General features: G+C 28.1%; 1 protein-coding gene across 1 annotated transcript in view; it reads left to right on the top strand.

Annotated features, from left to right (window-relative positions):
• The first annotated feature begins 2,443 nt into the window (after positions 1-2,443).
• The window catches only part of LOC145192303 (uncharacterized), a 26,092-nt gene continuing 4,801 nt past the window's right edge, over positions 2,444-23,734 (top strand). The window contains exons 1-8 of the mRNA XM_090074083.1: positions 2,444-2,684; positions 4,231-4,488; positions 8,019-8,276; positions 9,948-10,205; positions 10,513-10,839; positions 18,221-18,333; positions 20,547-20,841; positions 21,110-21,163. Coding sequence (XP_089930209.1) covers positions 2,603-2,684; positions 4,231-4,488; positions 8,019-8,276; positions 9,948-10,205; positions 10,513-10,839; positions 18,221-18,333; positions 20,547-20,841; positions 21,110-21,163 — 1,645 coding nt within the window. The 5' untranslated portion in view covers positions 2,444-2,602. The remainder of the gene's footprint in view (positions 2,685-4,230; positions 4,489-8,018; positions 8,277-9,947; positions 10,206-10,512; positions 10,840-18,220; positions 18,334-20,546; positions 20,842-21,109; positions 21,164-23,734) is intronic.

Here is a 23,734-nt window from a genome sequence, read left to right as displayed (position 1 = left end):
GTCATTATAGCGTTACTTGTAAATAATTGTATGTGTGAAAAGATGTGTGAATGCCTTATAGCATTACTTGTAAATAGTTGTATTTGTGAAAAGATATGTGTGAATGCCTAGGGAGTGCCTACTTGTAAATAATTGTATGTGTGAAAAGATATGTGTGAATACCTAGGGAATTAACTTGTATATAAATTGTGTTGAATTTTACAAAGATACATCGGCGTTTACGTACAACTAAAAAACGATCTTTTTTATGCGAAACTACACTTATGTAACATTTTTATGTAACAGATTTATTCTATTGCATAATTATCTTATAATATTTTCAGTTGTAAACAAATGCATTGTAATGTACATTAAAGTTGTTTCTACGGTAAAATTTACAATTTTTTGTTGTATTTAAATTACAAATAGTAAAGATAAGAAGGTTAAAGAAATAAATTAGCAACATAGGACATAGGTCGCAAAAGTCCATTTCATATTGGTACGATCCAACTGGGACAGCATTTCTTAAGCAAACATGCTTGGTATGTATAAATAAGAGTGCATCATTTATCTCTCTGTTTAGAGTGGACATGGAGGCATCAGCTTTTTTCCATTCATTTGTTTTGCTTCTTTTAAAGTCTCATCATCTCACTGTAATGCTGTCTGAAAAAAGAAAAAAAGAAAACTGTTAGCTGAGAAACAAATGTTTGAACAGAATTTCTCTTAAAATATTTTAAAAAGATTTCAAAAATGTCTGACAGCTACAGAAGTCTATTAAATGGACAAGAAAAACTTAAAAGTATAATTGGTATGCTAACCACTGCCTGCATTTTGAACAAACTGAATCAGAAAATTCAACAATTCCATCACAAATAGGTTGATTTTGGTAACTGCAAAATAAGATTTGTTTTTTAGGAAATATGCAAGTGTATTTACTTTTTTCTTTAAATTTCCATAACAAAATTGATGATAGATGAGTGGTAGCCAAAATTGATGATAGATAAATGAGTGGTGCCAAACATAAAATCTTTTTAAATTTGATGTGTAGTCACCCTGCAGTTTCATTAGATGTTGTTTCTCATTCTATTCACAACATGGTTTTTGATTCATTGAACAAATTTTTACTAGCATTTTAAGTCACTTAGAGAAATTATTAATCAATATCTAATTAGAAAATATGTAGGAGTAAACTATGAGCATTCAAACTAGCAAGGCAAGCGATTTTATTAAACATAGTTTAAATTTAAATGCTTAAATGTTTTAACATAAAGCTTTTTTATTTACTATATATTAACTATAATAACTGGAGAGCTACTATCTATTAACTTTTTGAAATCACTAATAAGTCTCTAAAAATTATATTCTTAATTAAGTTTGTTTGTTAACAGCCTAAATTATGTTTTTCCTGTGAATATATACTTTTATATATACTTTTCAACTCCAACATTCTTTGGGGTTTAATGGGCAGCAAATTTAACATTACTGTGGATACTGTAAAAACTGATTACTTTTGAGATGTAAATATAGATCTAATATTTTAGATTAAGTAAGATAAAATGAATTATGCTTGCTCAAAGTAGATGAAAACTTTAGCTCAAAGTAGATGAAAACAATAACAAATCACAAGAAAAAAGAAAAAGGGAATAAAACCTATCAAAACTGAACCTTCTGCTTCTTTAACTGATATATCTGATACCTTCATCTAACATCTGATTAGAGTTGATAGAATAATTTGAAAATGGGTTAACACATTTGTGTGGTATATTTACAGCACATTGTACTTTATTGGATAAACATGAAGTGAAATTTCGTTTAAATTATCTAGCTCATTGCGATTAGAAGGAAAAATACACATCTTTTTCTACTTTACACAGGATGTATGGCTGCCTCGTACTGTTTTGAGATTGCACATAAGTGTGTTAGCATTTAAAAAAGAAATTGTTTTTGAAAACAGAAAAACAATCTGTTTTGCTATTTTTAAATGTTTTCAAATTATTCTACCACATTATTTTATTTTCGGAATAATATCCGCATAAATTATATTAAATTAGCAAGTGGACATAGATCGCCTTTTGAGCGATACTTTTATCTGCTAACCGTAAATATTTGAAATTTGTCTATTAATACGTCCTTGGTTACATCGAGAAGTTTAAAGTTTTATTTTCGCTTTCGATTTCGATTTTGTGTTGAATTGCAGGGTGTTGTTTATTCAAAACAAGTTGGAATTGCTCTGCTTCCTGAATTTTTGAAAATCTAGCATGTCTATAATTTGTAAAAACTGAATTTTGGCCACCATTTTTTACTTTTTTTCGTGAGGATAAAAAAGAAAGTATCCACTCAACTGCTGACGTCAATTAATTTTAAACTGTCTTTTATAACTTGTAATTTTTGTAATTTTACGAGCTGATGATGCTGGTAACGAAAATCCAGCGAAAATTTCTCATAAATTAATATTTTTGTTTAGAGAATACGTATTGATGGATGTTTCTTATATATATATATATATATATATATATATATATATATATATATATATATATATATATATATATATATATATATATATATATATATATATATGATATTTTACAGGAGATTCTTGCTTTTGGCAACACTAAGTTAAATGAGTAACATTAAAGCAAATGATGAGCAGAGTGTTATTGCCAATTCTAATACCTTATCAGCAAGTTGTTTGGATAATGAAGGTACGAGAAATGCTCAAGAATTTTTTTTATCGTTAAGAAAATTTATCTGCTTTTATCACAAAATAAATACAGCAGTTGTTTTTTTGTTTTCAGTTTTCACCATCTTTTGTTTTTAACAAAAAGTGGTTCTTTTTACTGTAATACTTACCTATAAAATGATCATATGTATTTAAGTAATAGAGCACTGTCAATATTCAGAACCATGTATAAGTTATAGACAAAACCACATTGTTAAAAATACAAGCTAACTTGGATGAACTGTTATATCAAATACATTTATGTTTATATGTTTGAATATGCATGTATGTGTATAAATGTGTTTATTTATATGTTTTGTATCTATCTGTGTATATGTGAAAATTGGACATTATGTATTCATGTATGTCTTACAATGTTATGTAATATTGATAACAGAGAGATATCAAAACAAGAAAGGTGTTTGCACAAGTTAAATTTCTATTCAGTCGAAGAGAAATTTAACTTGCAGAGCGTTTTTAACATTTAGCCAGTGCAAACTTTTCTTAAAATTCTTTTCTGTTTTTATAAACATTTTACTGTCTTTATGTAACTTATCACTTTTTAAAATGATGGCAGACTTACAGATTTGTTATCAACAAATCAGTTTCATCAACCTAGATTTGAATGAAAGATTTCTATATATTTCTATGTCAGATCATCCAGTTATTATCAACTGCACAGTGATGCAAATTTTTTAAGGAATTATTCCTAAGTTATAAGTTTGAATTGAATGAAATAAACCTAATCTCAAAATTAGAGCTACTTATTGTATTTCTTGAGATGGAGTTGATAAAGGTTTGCACACAACATCCAACTCTGGGATTTTAAATTTGTGAAAGTATTATTAAAATATAACCCTTTAGATATAACCCTTTATAATTTCAACCATTCAACTTTGGGGGTTGTAAAATATCTCCAATGAAATTCTGTGGAAAATGTAAAAGATTTCACTTTTTTAATTTTCACTAAATTTTTATAGAGGTAGCAAAAAAATATGTGAGAAAAGTGTATTTCTTGAGATAAAGTTCATTAATAGTTTGCATTTAACATAAAGAGTTCATGGAAAAAAAATTAAAATGTTTAAATGCAAAAACTTATCAATTCACTGTTTCAGGTTCATCTTTAGAGTACTCATGAAAAAAAAGTTTTGTTATAGAAATACATGTTCTTTTTAATTGTCAGAAATGTTTGTGTATGTTTAAATAATTATTTGTATTGGTTTCATAATTGTTCTTTTTTGGAAATCCTTATGTTGTGTCAAAAAAAAAATCCCTTACAAAATAAGTTACCTAATTAAAATCTTCAGGACTTTAAAGTTTAAGAAAAGTGCAAATTTTTGAAGGCATTTTCAGAATAAAATTAATTTCTAACCCAGAAGGTGTTGAAGTTTTTTTGAAGATTGTGATGTCACTTTTTTTTCCTTAGAAAACTTTTAATTCCAAAGCAATGTAACACTTTTTAGCAAAACAGTTTTTTTTTTGCATCAAAAATGTTTATTTTGTAAATGATTTTCCCACTTTAAATTTAGGTGCAGATGAAAGACTTAAAAGGATTCTGGTTGAGCAATTATCATCTGACTGGATGAAATTTGCTAATATAGTTTGTTTAAATGCATTTTACAACATTGTAGAAGAAATTCAGAACAAGAATAACAATAATCAACTGAAATTGAAAATATTCCTTCAAAAGATTAATGAAATCAATCCACTGAAATTTAATGAAGTGATTGCAAACTGTCTTTATACTCTTAAAAGATTTGATATTTTGCTGTGTGTGGCATTAGATGGTAAGAGATTAATTTTTCTCTTAGTATTGGTAGAGAGTGCAACTTTTTATCTATATGATGATTTATTACTACCAAATCATTTGGCAGAGTTTCTATATTTTCAATAACTACTTATAACAATATTGTTTTTCAGACAGTGCACTTAATTTGAGAAAAGGTTTTAGTTGTTATAGAAAAAATTAAATTGTCTATCCTTTTAAATTTAAAACAAGTTGAGGGGTATAGTACTCTGTAGTATAGTTGTCACAGTATAGACCAGGGTTGGGGAACCTTTCTGAGCTTGGGGGTCGCATGACCCTTAAAAAAATTGTTTGGGGACCGCACTAATAAATATACAAATTTTGTGTATAGTATTCGTACTAATGTTATATTTTTTAAAGCATCTTGTATCACAATATTTCTTAACGCATGTATCACAATATTTTTTAATGTATCATGCATCACAAAAGTTATCAATGACTTTCTGATTCTGTTTCTTTTGAACCAGAACTTGAATATTTGGTTCTATCTTTGTAGTTTTAAGCTTCAGTTGGTCTTCCAGATGCTCATCGGTCAACTGTGACCTTAAACAAGACTTAATAAATGTCATGTGTGAAAATGTAGATTCACAGCAGTAGGGTGTACCAAAGTAGCTCACAAGACGCCTGGCAATTTGACGGAGTTTTGGATGCAGCAGTTTTCCAAATTTCTAATGGATCCTTCTTGTTGTCAAAGTGAGATTTTAGGATACTGTCCTCAGAAAGCTCAAGCAATTCCATCTGTAAATATTTTCGAGCTGTTAAAATTTCAACAAGATGATGCTGAAAAGCTAGTTTCAGTGTTTCATTATGTTCTTAAAAGTTTTTAAACCTGTCATTAAATTCTGCAATCAAAGAATCCAGGACTGTTTCATATCTTGGTATATCATTATTTTCCAACCTTTTCTCATTTTTTTGTTCAAGATTAATTTTTGTGAGCTCTGGGAAATGTTCTGTTGATAAATTTGACTTAGAAATAACATCTGTGAGAAAAACAAGTTTTCTCTTGAATGCCTGAAATTTCATAGATTGACTTAGTTTTACCTTGCAATAAACTATTCAGCATGTTATGCTTTGCCATCATATTGCAGAGGATTGCAGCATCCCTACAAATTTCTGGATTAGAAAGCTCACAGACCTCCTTTTGACTTGTAAAAAATTCCTCAATTTGTTTTCGAAGCTCAAGCATTTTTTGCAGTACTAACCCTTGTGACAGCCAATGAACTTTGGAATAGTAAGGAAGATCCACAGAATACGTTTCTTCATCAGATTGCAGAAGGTTTTGGAACTGTCGATGGCATGAAGAATTTGCCTGTATGTAATTTACAATCCCTATAGCTTTTTTTAATGTGTCATCCAAAGTAGCAGCTTTTGCACAAAGACTTTGCTGATGGAGAATACAATGAAATGTAATCAGACAATCTGGATCAGGCAATTGTTTTTTCAGGAAAGCAATGAACCCTTCATTTTTTCCACGCAAAGAAGGAGCTCGATCAGAACAAATGCTGACTAGATTTTATAACCGAAGTTGAGCCTGACAAATTTTTTCTTTGAAAGCAGCAAATATTTCACAGCCTCATGTTTTTCCTTTTAGTGTTGCTAAAGCAAACAACTCTTCATAACTTTTGAAGTCTGCAGTTATAACCCGAATAAATAACAAAAGTTGGGCAGAATCAGTCACATCAGTGGATTCATCTAAAGCAATTGAATAATATGCGTCCTCCATTTGACATATTGAGATTAATCGCTCAGAACTATTTGTAGCAAGCTCATGTTGATGGTCCGTAATTGTTTGCCGAGAAAGCGGAAGCTGCTTATAGTTATCCACTTTATCTTGATCCATTCATGACACTGCTTCAATGAGGCAAGCCTTCAAGGTTTCAATATCACTATATGGTTTTCCTCCTTTGCCAAGAATGAGAGCAATTTTATATGTTGCTTCAGTTGCTCTATTTCCTTGTTCTTGAACAATTGAAAATGTCTGCTGTTGTTTGCTCTTTTGAGACTTCAGTTTTGCTAATGCATTTTTTTGAGCTTTTCCCTCTAATTTTGCATGCTTATGATCTTTATGAATGTTTTCATAATGTCTTTAAAGTAGCATTCTTCAAAGTAGCAATTGTGAGGTCATACAACAAGCAAAAATTTTATCCTTGGTTGAAATCATGAAGTAAATTTTTCATTAAAAGACCAATTTTCCTTTTCCACTGTTCTTGCTTTTTTAGGGAGAACTGACATTTTGATACTAGTTGAAAAATTAGACATAAATAGAAAACCATGATATACATTATAATACAAAAACTTACAGTCAATTGATTTCTACTGTCACAAAAAAAATCCGTACTGGGTTTTTATTTATTCATTTTGTTTTGTTTCGTTGTTATTTCTGTCAATCAATTACTACTGTACCAGCTTTGCCAAGTTAAACAATTTTTTCCCTTAATTAACATTAACATTCATACACTTTACTATAACTAAAATGTAAAAATAAAGTAATTTTTTAAATTTCATTAGTTTCTCTAAAATATTTTTAAAAAAATTTAAGATCTTAATTTTACATTTCGGGGCCGCAGGTTCCCCACCCCTGATATAGACAATCACTATAATCATACAATTTTTGCATTTGCTGTTACCAAGCAATATGCTGCATCCACTAAATTTTTCACACCTTGAAAAATCTCTCAAGTATAAATAGTACCTGTAGTAACAACTAGATAAGATTCTGGGTTAGTCTACCATTTTGTTCTTGATTTAGTTTAGAAGTAATTATATAATATCTGCGGATATTTCTGAAACATCTTAAGTTCTTCTAATTATTTGATTCTTGATCAAATAATTAGAAGTCAAAGAGTCTATGTTTTGAAATACATATTTTTCTACTAGCACCCAGGCTACTAGCCCATAGGCTTCTTTTGTTTTACCGAATGAATGTGACTTTGGATGCTTTTTAGCATCAATGTAAATATAGCAAATAATTCTTAATAAAATGTAAGAACAGAGTTGTTTTAGATTTCTACTTAATGTAAAAAAGAAAAGACTTAATTTATGAAGCTTTAATGACATTTTACCAAATACATTGAAACACACAGCACTCATTTTGGTGACATTTTTCTCTGTATTACATGCACTGCACACTGCATTAGTTACAAAAGGCAGATTTTTAATTGAAATGCTGGAGCTTTTTTGTTTAAAATGGTTGCGTAAAAGTTTTATCTGATTCCCACAAGTTTTCTTAAATGCATTCACTCCTTTGGAAGTTTTTTAGTTATTGATTAATTATCTTCATAACTGTGGCTAAATAATCAATAATATTTTTATGGAGGATGTATATTTAATGTGGAGAAGACTCAAACATACTGGTTACTCTTGTACATAGATTTATAGGTGTATATAGTGTATTAGTTAAGTCTATCATCAACAGTTTTATCAATGTTTTGAATGTATACAGATACAATTTGTCTGGGTTTAGTCCATTTTGTGCTAGTTTCTTTTTGATTGTGTTTTTCTTTTATTTAGAAAAATTTGCAAAAGTGAAGAAGTTCTTGATTGAACATTTATCATCTGACTGGAAGAGATTTGCACAGGAGACTCATTTAACTGAAATTGAAACTATTGTTGAACATATTGATCGAGATGAAAAGGATGATAAATGTAAAATGGCATCTTTCCTTAAAAAGCTCTATGAAATTGAGCCATTCCGAATCAAAGACATTATCAGAAGCTCTCTTAGTACACTAGAAAAGTTCAATATTTTGTTTGGTGTTGCATTAGATGGTAAGATAATACTTTTACGTTTTTATATCAGTTTTCTTGTTAAATGGTGTGAGTGATTTTAAGGACTTGTTTAGGTAACTTAAGTTGAGTTTTAAGGTTAGTAATCTGAGACAGTTAAATTAAAATGCTAAGTACAAGATGATCTATATAACTATCTCCAGGATAGGATAAATGACCTATCCTTCAGCACTCTGTAATGTTTACCAGCCTAACATCTTTCCTTTGAACTTAATACTTTTTAGCTTCTTTTTCTCACCATCATACTCCATATCATGATTCTTCCTCCAAAAGTTTATTTGTTATTGCAACCTAGCAGGATTTTTCACTTAATGGAAGTAAAATATTCAGGTCTTTTAAAACTGCATGGAACTCAGTTAATTGTTTTACACTAATCAGCTGCATTATATAATTCCTTGTATTTAATCTTGTTCTTTACCGAAGAAAATTCATCATGAGTAGCATTGCTGGTCACTATCAAATAATAAATAATAATTAAAACTCTTGTTGCAAATGCTACTTCCATCAGACTCACTTTTCTCTCTGTCTGTTGTTTATGTAACCAAGTTGAATTAATGCTCTTTTTTATAGTTGGTTGCAGCATGTTCTCTTTTCTGTTTCATTTAAGAAAAACTTTTCTTTTCTTTTTTATGGTATTTATGAAAACATTCCTGATAATTTTCAAGTCATTTTAAGTGCTTCATTATATAGTCAGGACTTTTGAGTTTAAATATTGGCATTCTTTTCTTTTTGTATATCTAGGCATCATAACATTTACAAGTGCAAACATCAAACAACTTTTGAATGTAGTTTTGTTTATCTTTAAATTCAGCTGTCATTTGCTTTAACTTGGGTTATTTTCATCTTCTTACACCTTTAAGTCAAGTTTCTGTATTCTAACTGAATTATACTGCAAATCAACAGATGAAAGATCATTCACTTCAGCTTAGAGTGTGTGTGCTGTTCTGAAAATGATTTTTGATTCAGTTTGATCAGTCTTGAGTCTCCAACAGCATGCTTTAATAGCATCTTCCTTAGTGGGGACTTAACACTTAGAAAGGTTGAAAAGAAAGTTTGTGGTTGTTTTTTTAAAAGCTGCTGTTAAATATAACATCCAGTTTGGTTTATAAAAATATGTTCCTCATGCATATTTGTTCACATTTACAAACATTCCAGTTTTCTTTAAAAAGTTATTTTTTTAATGAATGATTTAGTTATGAAAAAAGTATAACTCTTTTTTTCATGAATCAAAGATTATTTGAATAAATAAATCAACTTTTCCTTCATTTTCATTTTGAGTTAAAACTTTTAATGAAGGTGGTAAAGATTTTAGATGGCAAAGAAATATGATTTTAAGCTATGCAACCAATAAGAAACATTTTAAAAAATCAAACAAAGGATTTTAAAAAATCTAACAAGCAGGACTTATTTTCATTTAAAAAAAGATGGCTGTGAATAATCTTAGTTTTATTAGAACTGATAACGATTAATAAGAAAAAAAGGGAAGAAATCAGTTGAAATAAAGAAGGAAATAATAGAAATAAAATAATAGAAATAAATAGACATAACTCATAAAATTAAAAGTTATGTTCCTTATGCATACTTATTTGCATTTACAAACAATTATTATAATTACAATGCAAATATTTTCTTTAAAAAGTTATTTTTTTTCAGAAAGTGATGAAACAGTGAAGTGCATCTTAATTGAGAATGTATCTGGTGACTGGAAAAGATTGGCTCAATTGACTTGTCTGTATAACATTGACAGTGTTGTAGAACAGATTGACCATGATTACAACAATGATCAATCAAAAATGACTGCATTCCTAGACAAGCTCTATGAGCTTGATCCTTTAAATTATAAAAAGTTGATTGTAAATTCTCTCAATGCTTCTAGCAGATTTGATGTTTTGTTCAAACTAGCTTTAGTTGGTAAGAATCTGTTATTTTAGTGTTTCTTCAGAAATATTTGTAATATTTTGTTAATTTTCAACAAAATGCAGTTTTTAAGTTTTGTTGATAAATTTTGAAAGAGGAGTGAATAAATTTTCTGCAGCCAATGACATAACCTGATTTTTATTAAAGTTAAAATTGTCATAAGTAAAACAATTAATTTATCATTAACATTTATCATTAGCATTAGGTTTTACAAATGAGATTATTTTAAAGAATTAAACCTTGTTTCACTTTTATGTTTTTTGATCCTGTGTTTGATTACTTTTTTTAAAAATTCTTTTAGAAAGTTCTGAAATTGTAATGAAGTTATTGCTTGAGCGTGCATCTTCTGATTGGAAGAGTTTTGCTTTTTATGTCTGTTTACATGAGGTTAACTGTATTATAGAGAATATTGACCAAGAGAATAATTGCAATCAAATTAAAATGAAAGGATTCCTTGAAAAGCTTTCTAATATTAATCCATTGCAGTTTAAAGAGTTGATAAAAAGTACTCTGATTACAATGAAAAGATTTAGTGTTTTATCAGCATTTGAAGAAAATTGTTGTTATGGAAATGAAGAAGAGGAAAACAAAAAAGCAAAAAAAGAAATAAAGGAAGAACTTATAAATGGTATCTTTTTATATGTTTTCTTTCACCTGCTGCAATTTTTCTAACCTTTTATGTTGTTTTTTACTTTTTGTTTTAAAAGAATGTTGAAAACCGTTAAGAGGTTTTTATTAAGTGGCTTGTTTCTCGTACAAGACAACAATAATAATAATAATAATAATAATAATAATAATAATAATAATAATAATAATAATAATAATAATAATAATAATAATAATAATAATAATAATAATAATAATAATAATAATAGTAATAGTAATAGTAATAGTAATAGTAATAGTAATAGTAATAGTAATAGTAATAGTAATAGTAATAGTAATAATAATAATAATAATAATAATAATAATAATAATAATAATAATAATAATAATAATAATAATAATAATAATAATAATAATAATAATAAATAATAATAATAAATAATAATCAATTTTGACATAATAATCTCAACAAAGAATTGAAAATTTCCTCAGATAAATTTCACTTTCCAAAGAAAAATGAAAATCTTTTTCTTTCTAAAATTAACTTTTACTGTCAGAATTGAAATTTGATCAGCAAAGAAATATCAGAAGGTGAAGTTCTAATAAAGTTAGTTCACAATTTAATTAAGTTTTTTTCTATATTAAAATGAGTTACTAAAGCTATTAGCTGCTTTTATCTCTATTAGGGCTGCCAATTCGAACTTTTTTTATGAAGTTCGAACTTGAACATGTTCGAACTATTTGGGAAAAAAGTTCGAACATTTTCGAACTTTTTTTAATGTACTAAAACACGCAAATTAAAAGAGTACAAGTTAAAAACACAACCGTTTATTTATCTATTCATAAAACTGTTTATTTATAAAAACAAAACTGTTTATTATTGAGACCCGCTTCTCATTTTCACTACATTTAACTTGAAAAACTTGTCTGTTTTAGAATAAACAACATCACTCAGTATTTTTAAGTGTTTGTTTTAAAAATGTTAATTCATCTAATGTATCATCCCGTAATGAGCTCCTTATTTTTGTAGCAAATAATCCTAGGCTAGAGAAAGCCCTTTCAGCCTCCACAGATGTCGGAGGAATAGTTTTAAGAGCATTAAAAAGCATTTCTAAATTTTTGGGTCTTGATTTGCTGGCTTCAAAAAGAGCCATTTCCTTTTTAATGAGGTTAGATCCAAGTTCACCTTTGTCTACTGTCATTTGAAAATCAGATGTTTTAATGAAACATTTAAGTTCTTGAGCTAAAGTCAATTTCATGTCAGCATTTTTCATATCATCAGTTATATCATTGTTATTGACTTCTCCATCAACATTAGATTCTTCCTCGCTAGACTGGAATAATCTTTGAGTAAGATTGTTAGCAAAATTTGCTATAGAGTTTCTTTTTATTTTATTCCCAAACTGATCGTCTTGATTCAAAACATCTGGGTTTGATAAATATTTCATTAGATGTATTAACTTTATGTTTCTCCTTTCAACAATTCTTTTTTCAAATTGCTGTTTTACAAGTTGACTAATTGGCGTGTTGGCTTCATCCAATTTTTTCCGGATGAATTAAATTATAATTTCAGAAGACAATAAATCAGCATCACGTGTGGAAAGTGCTTCAATAGCTAGTTTGAGCGGCTTTAGGGCAACACAAAGGTTATTAACTTTACCAAGTTCATTCTTAGAAAGAGGAAAATCGGTGTTTTTGCTAATTAAAGCTATTTTTATTTCTTTTTGGACTTTCAAAAACCGTTCTAACATAGCAATTGTGCTGCTCCACCTTGTCCTGGAGTCACAAATCAAAGCTTTCTCTTTTCCAAATGCTTTAACAATATTTGGCTGAAGATCATCATCATTTTTTACAGGTAATCTACGAAACATTTGTACCGATTTTCGAATTTTGGCCACCGGCTCTTGAAATTCAGTTTTCAATGAGGGCACCAAATTTTCAGTAGATATTTGAATTGTTTCAACATAATCAATCTAATTTTCATCTTCTTCCTCACTTTCACCACCATAATCTTCATTAACATCTTCAATTGAATCATTAACTTCAATAGTATCACCAACTTCAATAGTATCACCAACTTCAATGGTTTCACTAACTTCATTGTTATTACCAACTTCAATAGTATCACCAACTTCAATGGTATCAACAGGTTCATTGTCAAAATTATCGTTTGGTAGTGCAGCACTTTTTTTTTTAAAAAGCACATCAATTACGCATAAATGGATAGCATGATTGTAACATATTTCATGTTCTGGTTTAGTGTCATAGCCAATTTTTTTCATCAAACTGGCTCCATCTGTAACAAAGGCAACAATATCTTTGTCTAAGTTTAAACCAAATGAATTAAGTTTTTTATTAATTAGTTCAATGGCTTTCGATGCTGGCATTGTGCCATGCACCCTTAAGATTCCAAGAGATTGAAATCCTCCGTTATAATGAATATTTAAATTCATGTATCTCCTGTTTTTAACTGATGTGTACTCGTCAAACGTTAGGCTAAATTTTCCATTAGTTAAAATGACTTTTTGTAATGAAACAATAACTTGTTTTTTGATTGTTTCAAAGTATTTCATCACTAAATAACGAACAGTTTGATGACTTTTGGGCAAATTATATCCTTGAGCACGAAATGCTGATCGCAAAACTTGACTATTAGCAATGGTTGTAAAACTTATTCCATCAATAGCAGTCAATCTGCTCAAGATTTGAGGTAAATTTTTAATCCCAGAACTAAAAAAGTTTTCAATTCTTGGTATTTTAGGAACATGACTAATTTCGAAAGCCTCAGAGGCCAAGGTATTACATTTAATAATGTCAATTTTATGTTTCGTTTTTAAGTGTCTTGTAATAGTGCTTGTTGTTGAGCCAGGAGTTTTTAATAAAACTTTACAAATTTTACATTTGGCTTGTTGCAGTTCTTGGGAAAGTTCAAAATAATCCCAAACCTCAGATCTTCTGGATGTGCTAACGTCTTTGAAAGTAGCCATGTTTTATTTTTACTTAATGTTTTAATTTTTTAGGTATTTCTTCTGAAAGTTCGAACTTTTAAGCGAAAAAAGTTCGAACCTGAACATTAAAATTTTGGCGTAAAGTTCGAACGTTCGAACTTGAACATGTTCGAGCTAGCAGCCCTAATCTCTATATTTAAATCTTTTGGAACATTTTTTTACAAATTTTGGAGAAAGTTGTGGTAATATAAATACATATTTTTCTTCTAACTTAAATAAATTGAGTTTTAATTTGTTCTGCTGATTAAAAGACAAATGTTATTGAGCAAAAAGCTGTTTTTTGAAAAGTAATCTGATTACTGAAGCTTTGACAACTAAAGAATATCTTACAATAATTACTAACTTATATTAAAGTATTGAGAAATAATGATTTGCAGATTATACCATTTCTTAATGCAATATTATTTCTCTCCAAGTTGTTATGTAATTCATGGTACACATCTCATCATGGAAAGTCCAAAGTTTATAAATTTTTTATTCTTTATTGTGGAGTTGTTATTTTGCACTACTTTGCATCAGAAAGATTTTAAGAATGTAAAAGTTAAAAGACCATCCTATTATGCTCAATTTAAGTTTAAGATGACGTACTCAGAGAATTACGATAATTTGCTGCTTCATGAAAATTTAAATCAATAGAATGCAAGAAATTCATTCTAAAAGGAACATCTATGATAAAAACTCCTTGATTTATAGTCTATGTGCAACACTCCTCAATTTGTACTCTAAAGTCATCAACTGTCATTTTTGATCTCTTTCATATTGATATTGAAACTTGAGTAACATTCATTTACGAGAAATTATGCATAATATAATGATACTCACTAAAAAGGAAGATACATACTCTCTGAGTTTAGGTTATTTAAATCATGTAAATAAAAATCAAATCTTTCTTATTAAACATTAAATTATTTTGAAAACATACCCCTCTGATCACTTTGGCTTTAATTATTTTTAAATAATTTTAAATTTTGCAGTTATGTTTTCTTTGAAAATATGTTTTTACAACAAAGCCTAGTTATTGGGGATCAAAAATTATGAGGCTGAGAAATAATAGCTGCTTATTTTACAACTTGTAAGCAAAACAGATGAATAAAGGAAAAAAGTTTTTTAGTACCTTAAAAGCAAGTTGATTCAAATAGTTATTTTGAGCACAATTAAAAAAAAAAATAATAAGCCTAAAACATGCTTATAAATAGAGGCAGCATACTTTTTCTTTTTTTCATCATTAAGTAGAACAGGAGATTTATGTTAAATATATAATTTAATTTAGTTTAATTAAATGTAATTAATTTGATTAAGTGGATTTTTTAGCATTAAAACAAGTTATGAAGTCAAACAGAAAGAAAAGTGTGTAATTAGTTGGGATTCAGTATCTATTATTGTATCTTTTTTCAGTCTGAAGAGATGTATTTATTTGTAATAAGATCATTTATACAAAAAATCAAAAGATATCTGAATGTTCTAGGCTATACATTTGGAATTTTATTGCTTGAATATATTGGTGAATATTCAATATTATATTCTAGGCTATTATATTCTAGGCTATACATTTGGAATTTTATTGCTTGAATATATTGGTGAATATTCAAGCAATAAAATTATTAACATATTTTAACATTTCTTTTTTTTTCTGTAAAGTTTCTGGTATAGTTTTTTCCTCCTTTTCTGTTGTACTTATTGCTGCTTCAAAACTGAAGTAGAACATCCCAACAAAAATCCATTCTTGTAGTTTAGTTTCTGATAATTAGGAAATTTTTTACACAAATATTGAAACCAATCACTATCTTTAGGCAAGTCCTTTACAAATTGTTTCATTAATTTAACTTTATATTTAGTGGGGGGTGTAAAAGAATTTTATTTGGGTCTATTAAAGTGCTATGCAAAATGTGCTTCTTGCCAGGTGTCAACATTTTGCTTACAAGCCATTGTATTTTGGACCCAGTTTGATCCGTTGCTCTGCTGTCCTCACTGTCATTCTAAGTAAACCATAGAAACTTTGTAAATCTCTTTTGTTGACCAAGGAGTATGGAGACCACTTTTAAATTTTCACACAGCGTCCAGTATCAAGCACTATAGTTAATTTTTTGTAAAATTATTTTAAGACTTTCATAAATTTGCTTCATAAGGACTGAATGAGCATTAGACATTGAAGCATACATATTTCTATTGTGTGACAGAACACCTTTGGAACTAGTTTTTGATGAGTCTATAAAAAACCTCCAATATTCCATTTTATGCTTAATGCAAAATTTGTTAGACTGTCAATATAATGGCAGCAAACCAAATTCTCTTACTGCTTAAAAAACTGAGCAAACTGTTGCTCTTTTGTTCTATTATCATTAATAGATGCTCCAGATTCAATAAATATTTTTTTTTTCAGTCTAAAACCAGCAAGCTTTGCTTTTTACTTAGACAAACCCAAATCTCTCACTAAATTCTGAGCTGGAGTGTAACTTGTCATCAAAAGACTGAGGTGGCTCAGGGACAGGAAGTCCTAGTTCATGCTTTAGCAGCTGATTGACTGAAGTAAGGTCTTGACAATTACTTTCTTGTTTTTGAAGTTATATTCAGAAACATCAACTCTGCAAAAATAAAAATCATTTGAATGACTTTTTCCCTCTCTCCAAACCATGGGTACTACTTTAAAAGCTTTCTTTGCTTTTTGTATACCATTTTCTTAGATTTTTACACAAGCATAACATTTTGTGAGGGACCCAACATTTGTTTTGATTACCAATTTCTACGTTATAATATTCAACATATAATTTTTTCACAAACCCAGTAATGGTCCTGTAATTTTTTTTTAACTTCAAAGTCACCACATGTAAAACAAAACTGTTGTGAGAGAGTTTCTACAACCACAAATAGCCATAGTTAGAGTGTAAATTAAAAGCACATAGTTTAAACACTGCAATTCAAAGATACATTAACAATTAAATTTTTTTTTTTTTTTTCTAAAAATAACTTCTAAAAATAGTTTTCTTTTAGAGTTGAATAAGTTGTAGAATCAAATTAGATAAGGTTTATAATGAATGATTGCAAGAAAGATTAAAAAGGTTAAACACTGCAATACAAAGATACATTGAACTTACATCAAAGCTTTATAGACTAAAGTCTATAATTGCTTGCTTTCAAATTGTATAATTAGTAATTATATGAAAAATGTTAGTGAAGTTAAGCTAATACACTTTGATGCATATGTTTTATGGAACAATGATGAAATAGATTGTCAAAGAATGCTGAAATCCCTAAAGTTTATTAATACTAGTACTTCAATGAAAAACTTTAAAACTATCATTTAAAAAAAGGGACTATAACAGCTTCAAAACAATGGAATATTATTATAACTTTTATAATACCTTTAGATTTAAAAATTATCAATTAAAAAAAAAAAACAGAAAAAGGCCTATTATTATTATTAATAGATAAATATATTAAAAATAATATTCAAATGAGTAAAAGTATATTTTTCACATTTTGAATAAAAAAATTTTTGAAATGAAGTTTTTATCCGTTTCTTTCTTCAGTAATCTGAATAATGCGGCTCTATTTAAGTATCTAAGCTTTTGAAGTTGACAATTAAGCATTTCCATCAGTGTTTTATTGGGTTAAAATTATTTAGGTCCCCAGCTCAAAACTTGAGCATTGATTCTTCAACAAATGTTTCTTCTGCAAATTGTTTGCTAAAATGACCTTGTAAATAGCAGTGTTCATATTTCTGATGATCTTGACTATTAGATTGACAAGTTCTTTTTACTAGATAATGGCTTTAAATTACCTATATGACCAAAAAGTCACTCATGTAGTCTTTGTACCACAGTACTACAACTAGCATTAGCTAGGTTTTCATCCTTTAGTTGTGTTTTATTGTATTGCTCTTCATAGCTGATTTTACACTAATTTTTTTTATGTTTACAGTTGATTTTACTTATGGATAATAATGAAGAAATTTTATAACAAGTCTTTCAATCTTATAGAAATTTTATTACTCTTTCACAAATTTGGATTTGCAAAAGCCATGATTTTGCTTCCAAAACCATGAACTAAATGTAAACATTCAACACGCTATTATTTGTAAAAATGTATTTGAATGTACCACTGCATCAATGTATATTATATGGCCAGAATCTCCTTCACATGTAAATATAAGACTTATATTAAACAATAAATACATTCACAAACATAAATATTTTTTACTATATCATTTTGTTTTCTATATCTCTAATGATTATATCTCTTATCTATCATCTCATAATAATTAAAAATCATTAACCTTTTTAAATATAAATTAGAGTATGAGATATCACTGTGTTATTATTATAGTATCACAATTATTACTGTAATCCTTGAGTATATATATTGTTCAACTGTATATGGCATGCATGCTATTTATAGATGAACCATTTGTAGCTGATGCTGATTTGAAAAGTGGTAAAACAGCTGTTTCTATAATAGATCAAAATTTGTCAGAACCTGCGCCATGTACAGGAGCCACTGATGAAGATAAGGTATATTTCATATATTTACAGTTATATTTATTATAATATTCTTTATACTATGTCATACTTTAAAACATATCTGGTGCTTTATACTTATTTTTTTTTTTTAAGCGAAGGGGTAATAAGGGGAGTTAGACCATATTCCGCAATAGTATTAAATATTCTCAACAGATCTGAACCAACAATGCAGAGTAGAAAACCCCAAAGGTCAAGCCTTTTCATTAACTGATTTAGATCTGATTGGTATAGGATTATTAAATTCACTAAGCTCCCCAAACATTTTTATTTACTTATTTTTTTCTATTTTATTGTTACTTTTATTTTATTTATTTTTTTCTATTCAAATAATTTATGTTTTCATATATTTACACATATTTTGTATATTTAGACATGTATATCTTTATACATTTTCTTTAACTTAAATACTGTCATTTCCTTCATTGACCTTCATTGCTTAAAATGAAACTTCAATGATGGAAATATGACTTATCATGTATTTACTTGTTTTACTTATTATTTAAATCCTTCTCTTTATGAAATATTATTTTGTATGGTCTTTAGGTTTATACAACAATTTTGTATGAGTCTTAAGTAAGCTTTATTAGATTTTTAAAGCATTCTAAAAAGCACCTTTTTCCCAGTCACTTATATTTTAAAGACTTTTTAAAAACTTGTGCAAAAAGTAATGGATTTGTGTCAGATGTTATGTCAGTTCTCCCCCCCCCCCCCCCATAGTACTAGTGTAGTAGTATTTTTAAGGTATGATAAATTGTGCTAAATTTTGCATTTAAAAAGCCATAAACTATCTTAAAACCAATTCAAAAATGATGTAAAGATCAGTTTGATTTTTAAAAAATGAGTTCTCAATATTAATGAAAGTATTTAGAAGATCTTAAGTCGAGTGTTAAAATGATTCCTTAAAATAAACACTACAGGGTTTCAAAAATTTTAAATAAAAACAGTAACTGAGCTACTGACATGAAAGGTCTAATGTCAAGTTCTTCTGGAAAAACAACATTCTTTGATATTTTCCCTCCAAAGCATATATGCTCAATATGGTTTAAAACAGCTTCTTATGTAAAGCAATGTTGCTGACTGTTTTAAATACTTTTCTATAGTAACTTTGTAGCTATATTGATTTTGGTATGTATTGGTGAGACCTGGATCTTTGTGAGAAACACACCCCATATTCCAACCAAGTCTTTTTTTTTTTTGCAATTTAGTACCTCAAAATTAAGTTCATCACATAAATCTAAAAAATCTAAAAAAATCCAAACATATAAATTATCTATTTTCTAATTTTATGTCAACAAATTAATTACTTTTTTTTAACAATAATGTGTTGTTGCATATAAGCCTTATAAATCATTTGCACCTATTCAAACCTAAATCCGATAAGAATATGTAAAATTAAAAAGACTTCTTAAAGATTCTAGAACAATAAGCCATACATAAATTTGAAAAGACTTTTGAAAAAATTCTAGAGCAACAAGCATTGAAATAATTTAAAATTAAAGAGTTTTAAGATATAAACATTCAATTTATTTTGATTATATACTTGAATATTTGCACGGTAAAAAGAGATAATAAAACATTAGATTGCACTGTTTCATTTTTTTTGTTTTTTTTGTTTTTTCAGTCTATACCACAAATATTTGATGATGCAACACACTTACAACCAACAATTGAATTTTTTAGTCACAATAATACTGATTTAAATCAACAAAAAAGTTTTCTCTCGAATTTCTCCTGATTTCTAGGTGTTGCATTTTAATTGTTCGTTGTAAATTTATAGAGACTTATAGAGACTAGTTGAAAAAATGATTAAAAAAAAAGCTATCATTAATTGGTTCATTTTCAAAATAATTCACAATTAAATCACTAAGTTTATGGTTGAATGGTTTACAAACATGCAGTTGTAGGAAACTTAAAAAACTCATTTTGGCTGTGTACAAAAGACATTAATGGACCCCCTTGTCTTCCTCCAACCTCTAACTTTTTAATACAAAACTAAAATTGATATATACAATTAAAAACTTTAAATTTCTTTTTTTTATGTTCTGGTATCTGGTAAAGTGGAAAGCAAAACTTGCTTTCACTTTGAGACTTTCTTATATACTTTTTATATTATTTTGATTATAATTTTTACTTCAAAACTAAAAATTCCAACAACTGGTTTTGGAAAAGTTAAAAGAACATTTATGAAGTTGTTTCTTGTTTAGGAAAAAATTGTGTTAAAAGATCAAGAAAAAATGAGTGATGTTGATAATTCAGAGCTACTGTTGCAATTAGGACTGATGGTTAAGGAAGACTGGATGGCTTTAGGACGCTTTTTATCAGTCAAAGATCATGAACTTGATGTCATAGATCTTGAATATGATGATTTGAAGGAGAAAGCACACAGAATGTTATGGGCATGGAAAAACCAACAAAAGTTTCCTACATTTGATGCCTTAGCAAAAGCAATACACAAGATCAATAGATTAGATCTGATAACAGTGATGGAAAAATTCTTAAGTATAAACTTGTTTTTTTAATATATTTAAAATAAAATAATTTGTTGTAAAACCTTTTCTATTTCTTTTTATAAATCTGAAATTTCTGTGATTTCTTTCTTAAAATGTTGATCTTTTGATTTCTGAAAATAAATCTGAAATTTCTGTGATTTCTTTCTTAAAATGTTGATCTTTCTTAAAATGTTGATTTTTTCTGAACCTTTTTTTACACAAATAAAGTATTGAATGTTTAAGTGTTTTGCTCATTCTTTTGATGATATATTTATTAGATAAATCATTTGAGACAGAAATCCTCCTGAAGCCATCCATTGAAGACAAAGCAGGTAAGTTGTTGTAAGCTGTGTAGAAGTTATTCGGCAATAATTAGCGGCACCAAAGATGGGGATGTTCTATGTAAAATATCAATGGCGCAGAATAAATTTTCTTACATAGAATCCATGCCAACCAAAGTTCTAAGCATAGGAACTAGTTAAATATTAATATGAATAATTTTCTATGTTTTAATTGCCAAGATTACACAAGTTATATAAAAAATAATAGTTGTTTAATAATTAACAATAATTGACAAGATTTTGCAAGATACTTTTCAATATTTATTAACTTTTTCCTAACCCGACCATGAAGTGGTAAAATGCTATAGCACATGACATGACAAATAGGACAAAAATAGGTTTAAAGCATAGCATTGAATAGAAGAAATTTCTAATTAATCTAAAAAATTTCCCATCAATGATCAAAAGAATATTAGTCCATCTAAAAATTCTAAACTTTGAGAAGATTAGTTTTCACCATTTTAAAGAAAGCTTCTTTTTTGATATCCTCCCTAATTTTCAGTGTCATTCGTTAGTTTTTCTTCAAAGCACTGTAACACCTTAGGTTATTTAACATATTGTCCAATAAACTTTTCATTGTTGATTTTCAATATTTCAAGAACCAAAAATCTTCCAGTGTTTCTTGAAGTAGAAATGAGTGAAAGATGGAGAAAATCTTTGTGTGCTAGTAACAAAGCCTACTATCAGAATTTTTATCAGATTCCAAAATGGTGGTATGATTACCTGATTGCTTGTCTAAAGTTTGTAATTTAAAATGTTTATTCTCATCTGAAACTATCATGTTAAATATTGTTTGAACTTTCTTCATATCCCATGAAAATTTGTTCTGCTTGTGAAAGCTGGCCTATATTCCAAATATATATGAAAATAATTTGATTGGTGCTGCTTAAAATGATGCTGATTAAAATGATTACAATCAAGAAAGTTGTTTCTCCATGTCAAATGATTTTTTTAAAAAATGGTTTTTTGACATTCTGACACCTTGAAATAATTGATTTTTTAATTATTTTTAATAATGATTAAATTATGTTGCTTTATATTACTTTAATAATGATTAAAAATTGTTGGTTTTTATGTTGTATGTGAAAATATGAAAGGAAAAGACATAACGGTTCTTAAGATATCGTAACTTTTATCTCAAATATCTTGAGAATGGCCTTGAAGTTCTTCATAAAATTTGAGATCCTTAAAGATTTTTGTTCATGGATTAAAAAATAACTGAAGTTTTTATCTGGTAGATATGTCTTATTTTTACAATATTATCAAAAAATATTGTCCTTAACAACGCATCATTTTTTTTTAACAAAAATGTATGTATGTATGTATGTATGTATGTATGCATGTATGCATGTATGCATGTATGCATGTATGCATGTATGCATGTATGCATGTATGCATGTATGCATGTATGCATGTATGCATGTATGTATGTATGTATACACCTGCAATATATATCAAGTATATTACACAGAAAATGAATTATAAGAATTAGAAAAGATTAAGTGAAACATTAAATTCATTTTCAAGTAAAAACAAAAAGATAAACATAGCAACAAGACAACTGGCTTCACATATTTTCATGTAAAACTTTCAAGCTAGAAGATGATTTTTGTTTTGCTTGAAACAGTTACAAAATATTTAAAAGTCTTAAATTTAATGTCAAATAATATGTAAATTTGATCACATGTTTTCATCTGACAAAAAAAATCTTAAAGACGCTTATCGACTTTATTGCTCAAAGTGCCGCTAACGATGTTCGCTCCTTTTAGTTGTGTAAGGGGCGACGCCGGAAGTTTATAAAAAACGTTGGATTTTTTAATCGTACCACAAATCACAAGTTGTGCAAGTGGATAATAACAATTATCGAAGTGTACTAGACTGAACATTACTGAAAAAGTTGCGTTTAGAGATCATTTTGTTTATTTTTAAAGATATTCTCCTTTTTCAGAAAAGACAAAATCCGTCATAACCCATAATGTTGTAAAAAATTAATATTTTAATTTTTAACAACTTTTGCCTGGTAACGTTCATTTTAGTGAATTGTTTGCCAAATAAAGTTATGCTCAAAAGAAATGTTTAGTGGTGCAACCGAACACTCATAAAAGCCAGACATGCCTTAAATCACCCGAGTGTGTGGAAACGTTTTCAGATCTGTTGTACAAAAAGTCAATAAGCTTATTGAGTGGCAATGTGTACTAGTGTTGTATGGTCAGTACTCTGCAATTACTTGAATACCACATTTTCCTTTTAATCTCCTTGCGTATGAACTCTCGAGCTAAGTAGCCTTTCAATTCTTCAAGGGAACAAACAATTAAAATCATAGATTCTTTTATAACTTTTACTGCATATAGTTCCATCAATAATGAGCTAAGCATTTTGATGCTGAATGCACACACGTTTTAATTGCCTGAAGTGTTAATTGCAATGCATCACTAAGGCTTTAGATTGCATTTCTAAATGTATGACTGCATTAAAATTGAGTAGTAAAGTTAAATTGACTTTTATGAACATTATTGATTTGACTGGTTAAAAATCCTAAAGTTTTTCTTAATCAAATATAAA

This window comes from Hydra viridissima, unplaced genomic scaffold (genome assembly GCF_058129835.1).
Source record: "Hydra viridissima isolate aposymbiotic clone 2 unplaced genomic scaffold, HvirCarnegie_v1 scaffold_1, whole genome shotgun sequence".
Taxonomy (NCBI): Eukaryota; Metazoa; Cnidaria; class Hydrozoa; order Anthoathecata; family Hydridae; genus Hydra; species Hydra viridissima.
The sequence above is the reverse complement of the archived record's forward strand: the minus strand, read 5'-3'. Positions and strand labels throughout refer to the sequence as shown.